The sequence below is a fragment of the Orycteropus afer genome, unplaced genomic scaffold, assembly GCF_000298275.1.
Source record: "Orycteropus afer afer isolate SDZICR_OR568_19922 unplaced genomic scaffold, OryAfe1.0 scaffold00036, whole genome shotgun sequence".
Taxonomy (NCBI): domain Eukaryota; kingdom Metazoa; phylum Chordata; class Mammalia; order Tubulidentata; family Orycteropodidae; genus Orycteropus; species Orycteropus afer.
The window spans coordinates 9,260,847-9,278,055 of record NW_006921623.1 but is presented as its reverse complement, the minus strand read 5'-3'; the positions used below and the strand labels follow the sequence as shown (position 1 = coordinate 9,278,055).

Genomic DNA, 17,209 nt, shown 5'->3' with positions numbered 1-17,209 from the left:
CCTCCCGATAGTTACCTCTTCCCTGTGTCCATCCCTCCATGCACTCCTTCCCCTTGAGCCGTCTCCTTGTGCATACACAGCCCTTCTATTCTCCCATGATTATTCTCTCCAAGGAATGTATCTACCTAGAGTAAATGTTTACCTCATATGCCTGTCTTTTGTTTGGCTGGAAGCCACAGGTGTGGGTTTGATCAGACCAGAAGGGCAGCTAGGGGCCATAGTCTCAGTGGTTCCACCAGGTTCTATTAGACCAGCAAACCTGATCATATTTTTGAAGATATGTTTTTGAATTTAAGGGTTGGAGGAAAAAGAATGAACCCATGACTGCAGTACGTAAGCTCTCTCCATTTCAATTTTGTTTCTGCTTGGCAAGGTGATTGAACCACTGGGTTTAGGAGTCAGTTGTTGCTTTCAAGACTGAGAGCTTTGGCAGGGCTCCATGAAGGGCACTGCCTCATGCCATGCCCATGTGGGGAGACACTGCAGTTCTAATTGTTCAAGTCCTCCTGAAGTGAGGGGCAGGAGGTTTGCATGGTGGTTAGTTCCTCATGGCCAGTGGAGGATCATGGAGAGTGTTGGTTCTCAGGTGCAGCAGGCTTTTGAGAGAAGGTTAGACCTTGCTTTAGGTCCCCCGTCTCCTTATCTGTTCTCTGTACTCCTTAGAAGCACTGAGTTGGTCAAGTTGATGGTCACAAGATCAGAAGGCAAAGCCCCAAACACTGGGGTGACTTTGCATGTGGAGCATCCTCAGACTAAGGATAAAGTGATTTGGAAGGACCTTCTGGGCTGCACTGGCTGGGGCTGAGTGTTGGTTTAGGGAATGGAGGCAGGTAAACTTGGAACAAGGAAATGTTATCTTGTAATAGCACTGGTAGGATGGATTCCCTGCTTTGATTGTACTCATTCAAGGGTGGGAGAGGGCAGTTGGTAATCTGACTGTGGAGTTCCCTCCCACTCACTTTCCTTGATTGTAGGTCTTAGTTCCCATTGCTGTTCTGCCCAACAATACTCATAGGCCAGGCAATTTCAACTCTTAAAAGAGTGAAGGAGTATAGCCTTTTAATTATTAGGACTTAGAATCTACTCTCTAAACCTGCCTTACCTATGTTCTATTCTAGCTTTTCCCCTGGTCTCAGGGCAGAGAAATTTGGGAAGAAATGTACTATTAGCAGTGCCAAGGCTTGAACCACTCTCTCTCTGGCCTTTTCCTTGTGGAACCTAGCCCTTCACTTAGCCCTTCTCCTAGCCACCTTCTCCTCTAGTTTTCAGCTGCCTAGGATGGAACTGGGCTGAGCTTTGCCTGAAGAGAATAGACGTAGGGTGCCCATCCCTTCCTTGCCCTTGGAAGCAGCTGTAGGTCAGCTGTCCCAGGAGGTTGAGGGTAGAGAGGATTGAGTTTGGCATGAGTCTCTCCTTGCTGCCACTCCTTCTGCTGTTGCTGGTCTAAGTAGGTTAGGGGATGAAGTTTTATCCTGAGGATGAGAGGTTGGCTGGAGCTCAGGCTTTTTGCTGCTTTGAAATATCCACAGGCATTTATTGTCTTTTTTTTAAAAAAATTTTTATTGTGATGCGGGTGAAAGTTTACAGAGCAAATTCATTTTCCATACAGCAGTTCATGCACATTTTGTTTCTTGACATTGATTGCAATTCCCCACAATTTAACAGCTCTCTACCCACTTCCTCCCTGTAGTTACCTCTTCCCTGTGTCCTTTCCTATGCATTCCTGCCCCCTGAGCTATTTCCCAAATATTACCTTTCTGTTCTCCCATGATTGATCGCTCTGAGGAGTGTATCTACCTGTTGTAAATGTTCACCCTTTATGCCTGTCTATTTTTTTGGCTGGAAGCCATGGACGTGAGTTCAGTTCCAAACCTGAAGGGAAACTCTAGGGGCTCTAGTCTGGGGTCTCACCAGGCTCTATCAGACCAATAAACCTGGTCATTTTTATGATTTTGAATTTTGTTCCACATTGTTCTTCCACTCTGTCCAGGAGCTCCTATACTGATCTCTTTCCAAGAGGTTGACAGTGGTAGCTGGGCACCATCTAGTTCTGGTCTCATGGTCATATAGGCTGAGGTTTGCATGGTCCACTAGTCCCTTGGCTAATTGTTTCCATGCATCTTTGGTTTTCTTCATTCTTTTTTGCTTTGGACTAGGAGAGACCCATTGTTGCATCTAGATGACTGCTTGCAAGCTTTTAAGACCCTAGCCTCTGCTCACCAAAGTAGGATGTAGAACAATGATTTTGTGTAGTATATGTTATGCCAATTGAGCTTGATGTTCCCTGCAACCATGGTCCTGAGCCCACAGGTCCAACAACTCACTCCATCAGGATAGTTGACTAAGAAGTTACCATAATTTTGCCACCCCACCCCTTTTAGTTCTAGTTATATGGATTTTTTTTTTCTTTTTTTGGTTCTTATTTTTTTTTTTTCTTTAAATTGTGGTGAAAACATACACAACAAGACATTTGCCAACATAACAACTTCCCCATTTACAGCTCAGGGACATTGATGACATTTTTCATGTTGTGCCACCATTTTTGCTACCCTTTTCCAAAATATTCCACCATCATTAGGATAAACTCAGTGCCCCACAACCAAAGGTTCCTCTTTCTCCCTCCCTCCTATTCCTGGTAACCACTAATAATCTTTGATTTCTAGATTTTTTTCCAACCTCTCTAGAAATTCTCCCTCCTCTCCCATTCCATCCCTGGTAACCAGCAAAGAAAGTTTCCTTCCATGTATAAATCTTGCCTTGATTTTTTACAATAGCGGACTAATATAATATTTATCCTTCTGTGACTGGCATATTTTACTCAGCATAATGTCCTCCAAGTTTATCCACATTATGCGGTGTTTTACACATTCTGCGTTATTCTTTATGGTCACATAGTATTCCGTTGTGTGTTACCACAGTTTGTTTATGCGTTCCTCGGTAGATGGGCACTTAGGTTGTTTCCATCTCTTTGCTGTTATGCATAGTGCTTAGATGAACATAGGTGTGCATATTTCTATTCGTGTCTTGTTTCTCACTTCTTTAGGATATATACTTAGTAATGGGATTGCTGGATCAAATAGTATTTCTATTTCCAACTTTTTAAGGAATCGCCATACTGATTTCCACAGTGGTTGTATAATTTTACCGTCCCACCAGCAGTGTATGAGAGTCCTAATTCCAATTTCTCCACATCCAAAATAACATTTGTTATTTTCTGTCTTGTTGAACTTTGCTGTTAATGCTGGGATAAGATGGTATCTCATGGTTGTTTTGATTTGCATCTCTCTAATGGCTAATAATTGTAACATTTCTTCATGTGTTTGTTGGCTGCTTGAATATTTTCTTTGGTGAAGTATCTGTTCATATCTTCTGCACATTTTTTAATTACACGGACATTCTTACAGCACATACAAATCAGTATGTAGAAATATTGTCTGCCAACCTTATATATGGTCATGGGTATTTTCCCCCACAGGCATTTCTTGTATGGATTTCAGGAGCCATTAGGATAGGGCTCAGGGCTGAGTTGGGGGTTGCCAGTGAGGCTGTTGTGCTTGGAATATTGTTAGCATGGAGGGATGCCTAGACCTTCCCTTGTTGTTTCACTGTCAAGTTGGCTTCAACTCACAGCAACCCCATATAACAGAATGAAATATTGCCCAGTCCTGCACCCATCTTCATGATCACTGGTATGCTCAAGTCCATTATGCAGCCATTGTGTCAGTCCATCTTACTGGGTTTCCCTCACCTTCACTGACCATCCACGTTACCAAACATGATGTCCTTCTCCAGTGTTCAGTCCTTCCTCATGATGCATCCAAGGGAGTTGAAGTCTCAGGCAATATTCTGTTCATTGGCTGATTTTCAAAAGTCGATTGCCAGGCCTTTTTTTCTAGTCTGTCTCAGTTTTGAAGCTCCACCGAAACCTGTCCACTGAAACCCTACCTGGATTTGAAATACCGGTGGCACAGCTTTCAGCATCCAAGCAACTTGCAAGCCACTGCAGTATGACAAACTCTTAGATGGGTGGTGGAGACACCCCTTAGATACAGCAGCATTGGTTAATCTCTTCTAAACTAGGCCCTAAGGAGCTTTGGTGGTGTAGTGGATAAGGCACTTGACTGCTAGGTCAGTGGTTCAAACCCACCAGCTGCTCCGTGGAAGGAAGATGAGGAGATCTACTTCTGTAAAGATTTACAGCCTCTGAAACCCAGTGGGGGTTGCTATGAGTTGGAAATGATTCGATGGCAGTGTGTTTGGCTTTTTTTTGAGGGGGGTTATATTAGGCCCTAAGTAGCAGAGGGAGGGCTGGGGTATAGAAATGGCTTCTGCCATTATGGAGTTTACAACACTTTGGCAGTGAGTTTTTTTTTTTTTTTTTTTTTGTTTGTTTGTTTGTTTAAATTAGGCCCTAAGTGGGGAGGAGGAGCTGGGGGCATAGACATGGCTTCTGCCATTGGGGACTTTATGGTTTAAACCGGATGGGATATTTATGAATTATCAGATCCAGAGTAGCACAAAAATGGTTCAGATGAGCTTGTATCTTGCCTGCTTGATTTTACTAGTGAGAGTTGCATGGTTGAGAATCAGAGTGAGAAGGAATGGGTCGTTGTCTCCAGTTACTTGGCAGAGTTCAGATTTGCTTAGTTCTGATTTCTGATGGGGAGGTCTGGTGGCGTAGTGCCTAAAGCATGTGACTGCTAACTAGAAAGCTGGTGGTTCAAACCCACTAGTCACTCCTTGGAAGAAAGATTAGGCTATCTACTTCCGTAGTGATACTGCCACAGAAACCCAACGAGGGGTCAGTATGAGTTGGATCTGACTCCACAGCAGTGAGTTGGTTTTTTGGTTTTGGAATTTCTCATCATGACTCAGTTTCCCTGAGAAAATAGCTAAAAACCTGTTAGAAGCTATTTTTTTCCTTTGTCTTTTTGAATGTAAGTGAAAATTTGTTACGTTCAAGGTGAGTTTACCTAATGGGCCAGGTGTGATCTCTGGTGGGTCACCATGGGGGCAGAGGGAGAACTTAAGCCCAATCTTTAGACTTAAATGTAAAACCCAAAACTATCTCATCAAAGATAAAATAGGGGCAAATCTAGGGGCTCTAATTTATGGCATAAATAGACTATCAAACATAATCCAAAATGCAGTCAGTGGAAGAGAAGCTAGATGACTGGGACCTTTTAAAAATGAAATTCTTATGTGCATCAAAAGACTTCTCCAAAAGGGTAAAAAGAGAACCTACAGATTGGGAGAAAATATTTGCCTGTGACATATCTGACAAAGGACTTATCTCCAGAATTTATAGAAAACTTCAACACCTCAACATCAAAAAGACAAACAATCCAATTTAAAAATGGGCAAGGGACATGAACAGTCACTTCATTAAAGAAGATATACTGGCTGCCAACAAACACATGAGGAAATGCTCATGATCATTAGCCATTAGAGAGATGCAGATCAAAACAACAATGAGATATTATCTCACCCAGCAATAATAGCAAAGTTCAACAAAACAGAAAATAACAGATGCTAGCTAGGCTGTGGAGAGATTGGAACTCTCATGCACAGCTGATGGGACTGCAAAATGGTTCAACCATTGTGGAAAATAAAATGGTATGGCATTTCCTTAAAAAACTGAAAATAGAAATGCAATTTGATCCAGCAATTCCATTACTAAGAATATATCCTAAAGAGGTGAGAGACAGGACACAAATAGACATATGCACACCCATGTTCATTGCAGCACAATTCATTATAGCAAAGAGATGGAACCAACCTAAATGCCCATCAACAGATGAATGGATAACGAAATTATGGACATTCATACAATGAAATTACTATGCTACATTAAAGAATAATGAAAAATACATGAATCATCTCACAATGTGGATGAATTTGGAGGACAGGAGCTCTGGTGGCATAGTGCCTAAGGCATTTGCCTGCTAACCAGAAGGCTGGCGTTTCAAACCCACCAGCCACTCTTAGGAAGGAAGGTTTGGGCAATCTACTTCTGTAGTGATACAGCCTCGGAAACTCAAGGAGGGGTTGCTATGAGTCAGATCCAACTTGATGGCAGTGAGTTTAGTTGTTTTTTTATGCTGAGTGAAATAAATCAAGCACAGAAGGACAAATATTGATGAGCCCATTATTGTAAAAAGTCAAGGCAAGGTTTACTTAGGGAAGGAAATTCACTGTTGGTTATCGGGGATGGGAAGGAAGGGGAAGGGACTTTTGGACTAGTTGGAGGGCACATGCTGATTTGAGTGATGGGAGGGATGGTATGAAAAGAGTCTGTGACCAATATGGTGACATTGGGGAAAGGAAGGACACTGTAATGTGCACACAGGATGTAGACAACAGAGGCAAATAATACTAATTTATGCACAGTACTACATTACCACTAACACTAAACAAGACACAGAAAAGTGAAAAGATCAGGTGGGGGTCAGCAAACAGGAATATATCCTAGACCAAGGATAGATTTAGCTGAAGATAATCTTACATATGCACTTGTGCTACAAAATTGGCCACACACATTACAGGAGCAATAAAAGACAGAATTGGAGTAACCTTTCAGAGACAACCAAACACCTTGAGAGAGAATCACCAGGCCTACCGACTCAGGACCATAGTCTTGGGGAACACCAAACTCAATTGGCACAACATAGTACATAAAAATCTTGTTCCACAACCTACTTTGGTAAGTAGCGACTGGGGTCTTAAAAGCTTTCGAGCGGCCATCTAAGATGCAACTGTTGGTCACTTCTCATCTGAAGCAAAGAAGAGTGAAGAATATAAAAATCATCTGGAAACAAGTGGTCCAAGGATATGATGGACTCCAAGATCAGAAGAACTAGATGGTGTCCGGCTACCAATGCCAACCACTCAGGAAGGGATCAAAGCTGGAGATCTTGGATAAAATAAAGTGGGAGGAAAATGTGGAACAAAATTCAAAAACACAAAAATGACCAAAATTACTGGTTGGATGGAGTCTAGTAATTGAACTCTCCCAAGGGTTGGCTCTCAGCACCTACCCTAGGGTGATGCACCCAGCCACTCTAGGGAGATATACCCCTTAGAGCAATTGGCCAAAGGGCACCAGAGGGGCAGCATTCACATAGAGGGAAAGCTGGACAGACAGGAGTGCATGGTTAAGAAGGGCACAGGGATGGGGTAGCTATAGGGAAGTGAGGGGAGGAGAGTTTGTTATGGTCAGGGATGGTAATCAGGGCGTGAAATCAAATGTATGCGAACTGTTGAATGTAAAACAAATTTTGCTCTGTAAATTTGCAACAAATGCACAGTCAAATTAAAAAAAGAAAAAAAAAGAAGAATGATGGGAGTGGGGACATGAAGCATGTGGGGGAGATGGAGACTTCACAGAGTATAGAACAGAGCTGCTAGAGCCATACTAGAACTGGGTAATTTTCAAAATGCTGGTCGACAATGTGGCTTATTCTGAGAAGAGAATTTGAAAACTCTGTTGTCAATCAAGATAGTATCAGAGAGATGTCCAAGTGTCTCCTGCTGTCCTTCTTCCCTGTGTCTCAGTGGACACTGGTGACCTCAGATGGCTAAAGCAGTCAGAGCTTGTGAAAAGACAGAACCGGACTAGGAACCAGGAATGCCCTGGTTCATGGCATTCACTCAGAATGCATCTGAGTGTATGTGGTTGGGAGGAAGGAGGCAGATGGAATTTCCATTTTGATTAAACGGTTTTTCAGTTGCATGGTTTTTTAGAGGGGAGAGGGTAGTAGAGAAAGTTGTGGCCTAAAGAGTGATAGATCATGAGTTTATAAAAATTTGTACTGTTGTTCTAGAAACTAATTGGAATTTTATGTCTATATTAGCCATTCTCCAGACTATGGCAGAGAAAGCCTGCTGGTAGCCAGGTCCCTTGAATGTACTCAGATACTTCACTATTCTTTTTTCTTTTAAGTATCTGAAAAATAATTAAAGGTATGAGTGAACCAGGGCTCTGTCAAACTTCCAGGCCTGTGAAGTTGTTCCCTTTTTCTCTTCTGAACTTTGTATGCTTTGTCCAGGCTTCTCTGCCAGTGAGGTAGGACCTTTGTCCTTTTACTACATGTGGAATCACATGGACACCACATTTACTTCTAGTGATCTATTCAGGGCACTGAGGTAGTGGGTCAGTTGCCACTAAGTGTCCTTATCCCAAGAATTGGACAAGACAGAACCACCTGAACCTCTGAAGGTTGGAAAGTGCAGGCAACAGAGTGGTTTGGAGGAAAGGTTGGTGATGAGTCCTGCAAGTTTCTTTCACTGAGAGATAGACAGCAAGTGAGTAAAGGGAGGAAACTCAAGTTATCTGGATTAGAAGGTTTGAAAATTAATAGATTTCTTAGATTGGGCCTAGGCGAACTTTGACTTGTTACAGGATATCCCAAAAATGGAATATGGCTCAGAGAGAATAGATCTTCATAGATCTGTTCTTTGGAGGCAGGCAAAATGGTACAGATATGACTTTTGAATAAGAAAATTTTGGCCCTATAAGGGAACAAGAACCTTCGATAGCATTCACAACACTTTATAGTTTAAAATGTAGAGTTTGTGATAGCATAGTTTGTCCAGGGTCGTGACATGCTAATGGAAGAGTTGGGACAAGGATCCAGTTCTTCTGGCTACTCACCCGGCATTCTTTGTCACCTCTGTAGGAGAATAAGATCTCATCACCTTTCACACCAAGCCAATTCAGTTGGCCAAGAAAAGCGTGCTTCTTCCAATTGCCAGGCAAATCCATTTGCATCTAGTGAAAAGTCAGGGGGCTTACCAAGAAAGTATTCAGCAGGGTGAGAGACAGAGATTTGATCTGGAACCCATAGCTGGAAGAAATGGGAACCCAGTGTGTGGAGCTTAGCCTGATGGTGGCTCCTGGAATCTGAAAACGGGTCACTCTAAATACTATTTAGAAAACAAATCCAGGTTGGTGTTTGCCCTCCTGTTCCTCCTGACAGCCTCCCTTGAGAGGTGGGCATTCCTGGAAGCTAACAAATCACCAACAAAGCAAAAGATGGAAATAAAACTGGAACCCATTCCAGGACTGAGCACAAATGTGTGCAAATCGTTCACCTGCTGAACCATTTGTGAATAGAGCCTTTGACATCCCATGGAACATCTTTTAGGAAAGCAAACATCTATCATGTCCAGAATACTTAGTTTTCATGTGTGTGTGTGCAAATACACAAATATACAGATACTCACATGCCTGGATGCATATTTAAAAACATACTTTGCCCAAAAAGCCATTAGTGCATGCCCCAGTGCCCAGCATTGTGCAATGTATTTTGAGTTAAGGCTGTTCAGTTAAAACATTCTGTACTGTTAATATTTCTCAATTTGGATAGATTAGCCATGACCAGGAGTAAGATAACATGGGGGTGGGGTGTACTACAGTCTTATGGATGAGGGTGTGTGTGTGTGTGTGTGTGTGAAAGAGAGATTGAGAAATCATTTGCCTTTGGCAAGGGATTAGAGGGAAAGCGAACAAACAAAATAATGGGATTGAGAAAGAGTTCTGTGGAGAGGACTGTGCGTAATCACCATCAGAAGGCTGTACACAACTGCATACTGTATGCTGTCTTCAGGCCACTGTGGCCCTAGACTGTGGCTCTAAAGAGGCCTACCTGGACGGACCACATGGTTTTGACATGCTGCTGGGTTCTATACTTAGAATTTGGAAAGTAGTGGCAATGGGTGGCTTGGCTATGTTTTCATGGGCTGGCCACTGAGGCCCAGATCCAAGCACTGCTGGCTTGAGTATATAATGATACTCCATCTCTCCACCCACAGTTTATCCAATATCAGTACCCACTCTCCATTCTTTGACTATGGTCTTAACACATGAACCTTCTGATTGTAAGAGGTTGTTTGTTCTAAGAGGGCCTCTCTTCTCTTCTGGCTGGCCTTCTGCCCTCAAATCCAGCCTCTGGCTGCCCTTGCCTGTCTTGTTCCTTGGGGTTCATAGAAGTTGTGGGCAAGGCTCAGAGACTGGGGAGGAGGTGGAGGCTGGCTCTGACAATGGCACATAAGGGCCTGAGAACAGGAGTGTGGGTGGGAGGAAAGTCAGTGTTCTTGGCCAGATGTCCCACACTCCAGCTGGCAACATGGAGCTCGGTAGTGCCATACCCAGACCCTCTGCCCAGCTCTCATCACCCTGCTTGCCTGCTTGCTACTCTGCATCTTATTGGCTCCATTGCTGGCTCATGATTGAGCAGGACCTCTGGTGGAAAAGGCCTTGGGTTGTGAGTCAGGCTCCAAGTACTGTCTCATACTGGGCCTGTGACCAGTTGTTACTGGGCCTCTGTCTCCTAAGGGATATGTGCCCAACCTGCCTCACAGAACTGTGGTGATGGCAAAATGAGATAACGCACGTGAAGTATTTTAGAAAGTCAGTAAAGGCCACTTCCATCTCATAATTGTAGATGTTACCTGGTTTCTTTATGTTTCCTTACTTATGTCAGGGCTCAACTTCTCTGGCAAGACATATAGGGAAGACACTTGTCAAGCTGAGCCTTCAGGGAAGGGTGCCTGTTGAGCAATCACTGCAGTTCTAAGAATATTTGGATGTCCTGAGAGAGACCATCTTGTGTCCATAAACATATCCATTTGTTAAAAAGCTTATTCAACACCTACTATGTGTCACTCCCTGTAGTGGAGCTGGAGATATAAGAGGGAAAACACAGGTGCAGCTCACCTGAGTCCAGCTGTCTAGCAGGGGGCCAGGCATATGAACACTCACAGCACAGTAAGGGCAGTACTGGGACCAAGGTGAGTATGGATATGGTGGCCTCCATATAGGTTTCTGTTAGTTTGACAATGACCATATGTCTGTCTGACTGTCCTGGATGCTTCTTGGTGAAATTGGATGTTTTTCTTACCCCCTTTGGCTCACATGTTGTTGTTAGTTGCTGTTGAGTGAACTTGACTCATGGCAGCCCCACATGTACAGAGTAGAACTGTTCGATAGGTTGTGACCTTTTGGAAGCAGATTGCCAGGCCTGTCTTCCAAGGCAGCTCTGGGTGGGTTTGAAACCTCCAACTGGCTAGTAGTCTAGTGTTGAACCATTTACACCAGATGGAGACTCTGGTTTCCTATATAGCAGTGAGTGAAGCAGTAGGAAGTGTTTTGTAGTTCTGTTTCTTATACAAGACAGGAACGCTTGCTTCTTGGGCAGTAATACCTGGGAAAGGGGCAATTAGGCTTTCTGAGGATCTAGGGATGTATCTGCGTCAGTGCCTGTCTCCAGCACTCATGCCGTCACTCTTCCTTCTTCTTGTTAACCTGCATGAGAGATGGCTACAGAGCCCTAGGTAGGGAGTGCACCTGCCTTCTGTCCAGCCAGAGGAGCAGCAACCTATCTTTTCCTTTCTCCTACAGGAAGCTGCACAGTGGGATGAAGACATACGGGTGTGAGCTCTGCGGGAAGCGCTTCCTGGATAGTTTGCGACTGAGAATGCACTTACTGGCTCATTCAGGTAGGCGAAAATGCCCTAATGGGCCCATCTGGGTGCAGGCAACCACCTCTGGTACCCTCCCACTCCCTGTTCACAGCCTGCTGTGCCATGGATGTCCCCCTACTGCTAGCTGGGACCTTGGTACACCTTGTTCTATGGGATAGTTGGCCATCCTGGATATTGGCTCCAGATTAATAGAGCAAAAAAGGCCATCCTGACTGCATCTGGATGAACCCATCCTCACACTCCTGGATTTCCCAGGGCATCGTTGGCACCCAGTACCCTGTGTGATCTACCTTCCAAAGTAGACTGCAGTTTCATTAGCAAAACAGTTGTGGAATTAGGCTCTCGCTGTCTAATGAATCTGACTATTGGGTTCACATTATACAGGAGCCTTTAATTAAATAGATATAGAAAGGTTGGAACACAAAGCTAGTTATAGCATGCTGGTTTTTTTTTTTTTTTTTGCAAGTTAATTTTATCCAATTCTAGTGTGGTTGGCTGTATGGCTGCTGGTATTTTTGCCCGTGTTTTGACTGGAGGATGTGAGCAAAGCTGCTTTGCCCTCTGAGGTGTGGAAAAGGGAGAGATGCTTACTATCCAGCATGCCCAGCAGTAGTCCTCAGTGGATGGAAGGATGCAGCAGCCCTGATTCTGCTGCTTCAAGGATAAGAGCTTGCAGAGGCTTCACCACTTCCCTGCCAGGGACAGTTCCCTCTTCCTTCCAATTTCCTTGCCTTTCAACCTTGGACTCACTTTTTCAGAGAGGGGAGAGGGGTTATCTTCTTGAATTCTGATCAAAACGGGGAAATATGAAACAGAATTTCAGATTCTCAATGGAACCCAAACTTTCTGGAGACTTTCAGGCCAGAGGAACCCCTGGAACTATTACCCTGACATAGTTGTTAAACTTTAAACCTTAAACCAAAACTATCCCCTGAAGTCTTCTTTGAGCCAAAAAATAGTTTATCTTAATTAGTAAAGTACATCGCCTTTGAGCATTGTGCTCCTTTAAGGAATTATCTGTGTGAGATAAATTGACAACGGCAACTTGAAAGGCTAGATGAGAAGCTTAGGGGGCAGTGAGTTTAAGATAATGAGGTAGAATAATTTGGAAAAGGATAATGAGAATGATAGTACAACTTGAAGAATGTAAAGAGTGTCACTGAATAGTACATGTAGAAATTGTTAAAATGGTGTGTGTGTGTGAGATTATGCATACTTTCACCAAAATAAAAGAAAGAGATAGATAGATTAACTTCTTATTTGGTTATGCTTTTCCCTCATGTACTCAACTGCCAGCCTCTACTGGTGCTTTCACTATGTGGCCTCAAGTATCTGACCGTGGTGGGCATTTTAGCGTTCATGAGAACGGCATGAACCAATTTTTTTGTGGTTAGACAGATTTGGGGTTCAAATCCTGTTTGTGATATGTGCTATATGACCTCAGGCAGATTTAGCTTTTGAACTGTTTTGCATTTGTAAAGTGCAGGTATGATTAACTCATGTAATTTCTTCTTTATAGAATTAGGTGAGAGGATGTATATGTTAAAGGCATGCATAGCATGATCCCTGGCATATAATTGGTGTTTCATAAATGTTGATTGCTTTTGCTTCCACCTTCCTCCCTTTTCTGCACTTTGGAAGCTGTCACCCTGGAACGTGTTCCTATCACCTTACTCCAGAAGCTTCCTGCCTGGCTGTCTCTTTCCACTCTGCCCACACCCCCGTCTATTGAGCGTACCATCATATTAATGCTATTGGTTGGTTTTCGTGCTTCCACTCACCACTGCCTTGCTTCAGAGTCTGTGTGTTGGATGTTATCTGTCTTCTTGGACTTCATGGCTCTTCCTAAAGTACCCTAAGTATTTGCTGTTATTCCCATTCTTGCCTTTTCCAGATCCAAGGACTCAAGCTCATCAGGAGCCATCTGACCGTTCTGTCTCCATGTCTTGGTGTGTTCCATGCCTCCTTCCTGTGGAGCCTCCCACTCCCACACCTTGTTCTATTGAACCATCTCTATCTGTCCTCCAGCCTTGCCTTGGCCTGGAGTCGTGAGCCTAGTCATTCCTCTGTTTGGCCTCTGCTCAGTACTCATGTACTCTTTTTGCTCTGTTTTAATAGCTTGCACCTTGTATCTTCCTCAGCTTTGCACTTTGTTTAGAGTTCAGTGTGTGCTTTGAACGTGCTTTCCTACCCTGAAAGCAGAGTCTGGGTGTTCCCTCCTCCAGACCCCTGTGGGGTCTCTTAACTATATGGTGCTGGGTACTTAGATGGTGGTAATACACTTTCAGTCTGTTGTTAAAGCTCCCTTGCCCTTTCTGTAACTCAGTCCCCAAAAGCATTATTTCTCATTACTCCTGCTTTAAACCCAGACTCCAGGTTTGCTTTATGTGCTTCTCGTTTTGGAGCTCAAGCCTTTTTCACTCTGTTCCCTCTGCCTGGAATAGACCTTCCCCAGTCTTCCCACACCCAGGTCTTCCCTAGTGCTATCCCCCATTCTTTCCCACCTCCAGCAGGAAGTATTTGTGCCTTACTCTGGGCACCCATATTCCTTTATCTGATGTTATCTTTGGCCACAGTCATTCTTCTTTGCATTATAGTTATTTATGGACTTGCTTTATGTCCTCTACTTGGGAGACAGAGTGATAAAGTAGAAGAAATTTGGGCATCTACCTCCTGACTGTGTGATCTTGGAGAAGAAGAAACATAAGCTCTTTTAGCCTCAGTTTCCTCATCTGTGAAATGAGAATACTTGTACCTCAGAGAAGTTGGGAGGCTCAAATTTGATGTGTGATAGGCTTTTGGTAAATATAATTTCTCTTTCTCTTCCTTCCTCTAAGAGATGATTAGCTACTTGGGTACAGACGCTTTCCCTGTTATGTCCAGTGCACTACCTGGCACACTGTTGGTGTCAACAAATAATTGTTGAATGAATTTGTTGAGTATGAAGTACAGGTGTTACTAACTCACTTAATTTTTTTTTTTTTTTTGGAGGATTAAGAAAGAGGGTATATGTTAACAGCATCCATAGCATAGTCCCCAAACATATAGTTGATGATTAATAAATGTTGATTGTGTCTGTTTCCACTTCCTGGAAGCCTACAGGCTCCCTGCAGTCTCCTGCCTGGTCTGTCCTGGTTAGGCTATGTCTGAGGGTTCACTGGGGCCAGCTGGAAGCCCATTTGGCCCATATCACACCTCTCTTCCTGACAGTGTGACTACCTTCTCTGTGTGCTCCTTTAACAGTGTTGCAGGGGTGGGGAGGGACAGGTAGACAGTAGAAGGAGAAGAGCTGCTTACCTGCTTTAGGGTGAGCCTGGAGTTCCCAGTTCAGAGAAGATGAGTGACTTTGCACTCCCAACTTTGTGGGGCCTGTGATTCCCTGGGAAATGCATTCAGAACCCAACTGAGATGCCACTTGAAGGCCCCATGGTCTATGGGAGTTTTTCCTTTCAGTGCCTATCTTACTGGGTACTGAAGGCTGATTGTGTCAAATGATTTGTTCCTCTAAAGTTCACTTGCCAATGTCCTTGTAAAGGAAGATTTGCTGATGGGGGAGGTATGCTGAGTCATAATAGAGTTTTAATTTACCCTTGCAGATAGCTCATAGCCTACTTAGAGTCTGATATTTCCACTTTCTATTTTTTTCTATCGTCCCGCATACCTCTCACCTCTGTGCTAGAATGACTTAAAAATAAGATACCATAAAAGGGCTTGGTGAGGCTAGAACGCTTCCTGAATGGTTTGACCCCCTTGTTAAGAAGTGAAGGCCCTTGGGGCCTTGTTGGGAGCTAGGGTCAGGGACGTAGGTTGGGGGTGCCAGGTTGTTCTGATTCTAGAAGCAAAAGTCAGCCTTGCACATTCTGATTGCTACTCCCTCAGCCACCCGATAACAGAATGGTGTGATGCATTAGAGGAGACCTTTAATTTTATGACATGAGGTCGTTTTGTTGCTGCTCTGTTTTGATGGAATGAGAGCTCCATGCAGGGAACTGACAGCATGGATTGTCCCTAAAGGTTTGTACTGCAGACCCATTTTACAGAAGTTAACCAAGGGTTGGAGCAGCAGTGCAGAGCCCAAGAGAACAAAAGTTGCTCTAGAACCTTGTGGACCATTTTTTTTTTTTTTTTTAAAGGGAGCCTGTGGTGAAGTGGTCTGGGGACTGGATAGGGGCAATGGATCCTCCTGGCTTCCCTCAAATGTTATCACTGTCCTTGCACGGGGCACAGGCACAGGCACATTCCTGCTGTTTTCTTCTGCTCAGCGGAGCTGAACTGCACGCACTTCCTCGCTAGCTTGGCGTGCTCGGTCCCCACCCCCCTTTTGGCGAGCACTGCCTGTGTTTGTTATTGTAGTTCTGGCACTGAGCCAGGCCTGGCTAGGCGCCAGGCTGTGGGTACAGTATGTACAGTGAGTGCTGAGCCAAGTTTGTCATCATACAAGATTAATTTTTTTTTTTTTTTTCTAATCTGGTGGGGTGGGTGAAGGAGGAGGCTAGTAGAGTTTCTCTGATGCTTGAGAAGAGGCCACATTGAATTCTACAGAGATGTTATTTATGAAAGGAATAAAGAATTCAAGCTTGTTTCTCCTGCTCAGTTTTTCCTCCTTTCTCTCATTTTCTTCTTCCTGTCCTCCTCATTCATTTCCCTATCGGGTGAAAACAGCCCTTATGCTCTCTACAATGAAAAGGCTCATTTTTGGTGACTATAATACTAAATTTATGCTCCTAAATCAGTTTTCATTGTGTGGAAATTGACAATTTGTTTAATTAGAAGTTTGCCCTGTAGGAGGCCCTTCTTCAAGAGAGTGCTTTCTTTTTTCTTCCCTCACTCCTCCATCCCCCCTTTATAAAACCCTAAATGGTAGTAGTAGAAGTTTTTGATTTAAATGTGTTAACTAATCAAGTTTATGAGATATACTTGATGATACCGTAAGTTTAAATTAACAAACAGTAACTTAATTCATTAACTAATGGGGTTGGTCTGGCCATACCCTGCATTCTTAGAAATGAATTTTGGGGCTAGGATATTGAATATTGAATATTGCAAAAAAAAAAAAAAAAAAGGCTTGGGGTGGGAAGAGAGATGACCCTGTGTGCTTTGCAAAGCAGGCCCTGCTGGTGGGTGAACCTTGGGTGTAGGCAGTGTTGGATTATCCATTAAACAAGGTAAGCACGGGCTTACTTGTGCTTACTTACTAATCTGTAGTGACCAGTTTCACATGTAAATAAGCACTAGTAAGCCTGTGCTTGCCTTGCTTATCTGGTAATCTGTCCCTGGGTGTAGAGTTGTGGCTGTGAACAGGAGCAAATCCCTGTCGGGATGAATTTCTCCCCACCCTTCGCTGCCTTCTCCTTGTGGGTATAGGGCTCTTTAGGATCTGCTGAAAGGCTGCTTCTTTGCTGCTCCTTGTTCTAATTTATGAAATGATTCCTAGCTCTAGGACATCCATGCAGAGACCACAGTCTTAGGCAATGACTCTAGTTGGTTCTGAGATTTGCTGATGTAAGATTTCTCATTAGGTAGTATTTCCCACAGCTTGGCTTAAGGTACTGGTGGACTACAATTCAGAACACCCAGAACTGCCTAACCCCTATTTTTGACTCATTGCGTATCAAGGAGCTCTGGTAGCATAGTGCCTAAGGCACTTGACTGCTAACCAGAAGGCTGGCGGTTCAAACCCACCAGCTACTCCTCGGAAGGAAGGTTGGGCAATCCTACTTCCGTA

General features: G+C 43.7%; 1 protein-coding gene across 1 annotated transcript in view; it reads left to right on the top strand.

Annotated features, from left to right (window-relative positions):
* The window catches only part of ZBTB16 (zinc finger and BTB domain containing 16), a 247,814-nt gene that overhangs the window by 118,563 nt on the left and 112,042 nt on the right, over positions 1-17,209 (top strand). The window contains exon 2 of the mRNA XM_007936523.2: positions 11,402-11,499. Within this exon, the coding sequence (XP_007934714.1) occupies positions 11,402-11,499 (98 nt within the window). The remainder of the gene's footprint in view (positions 1-11,401; positions 11,500-17,209) is intronic.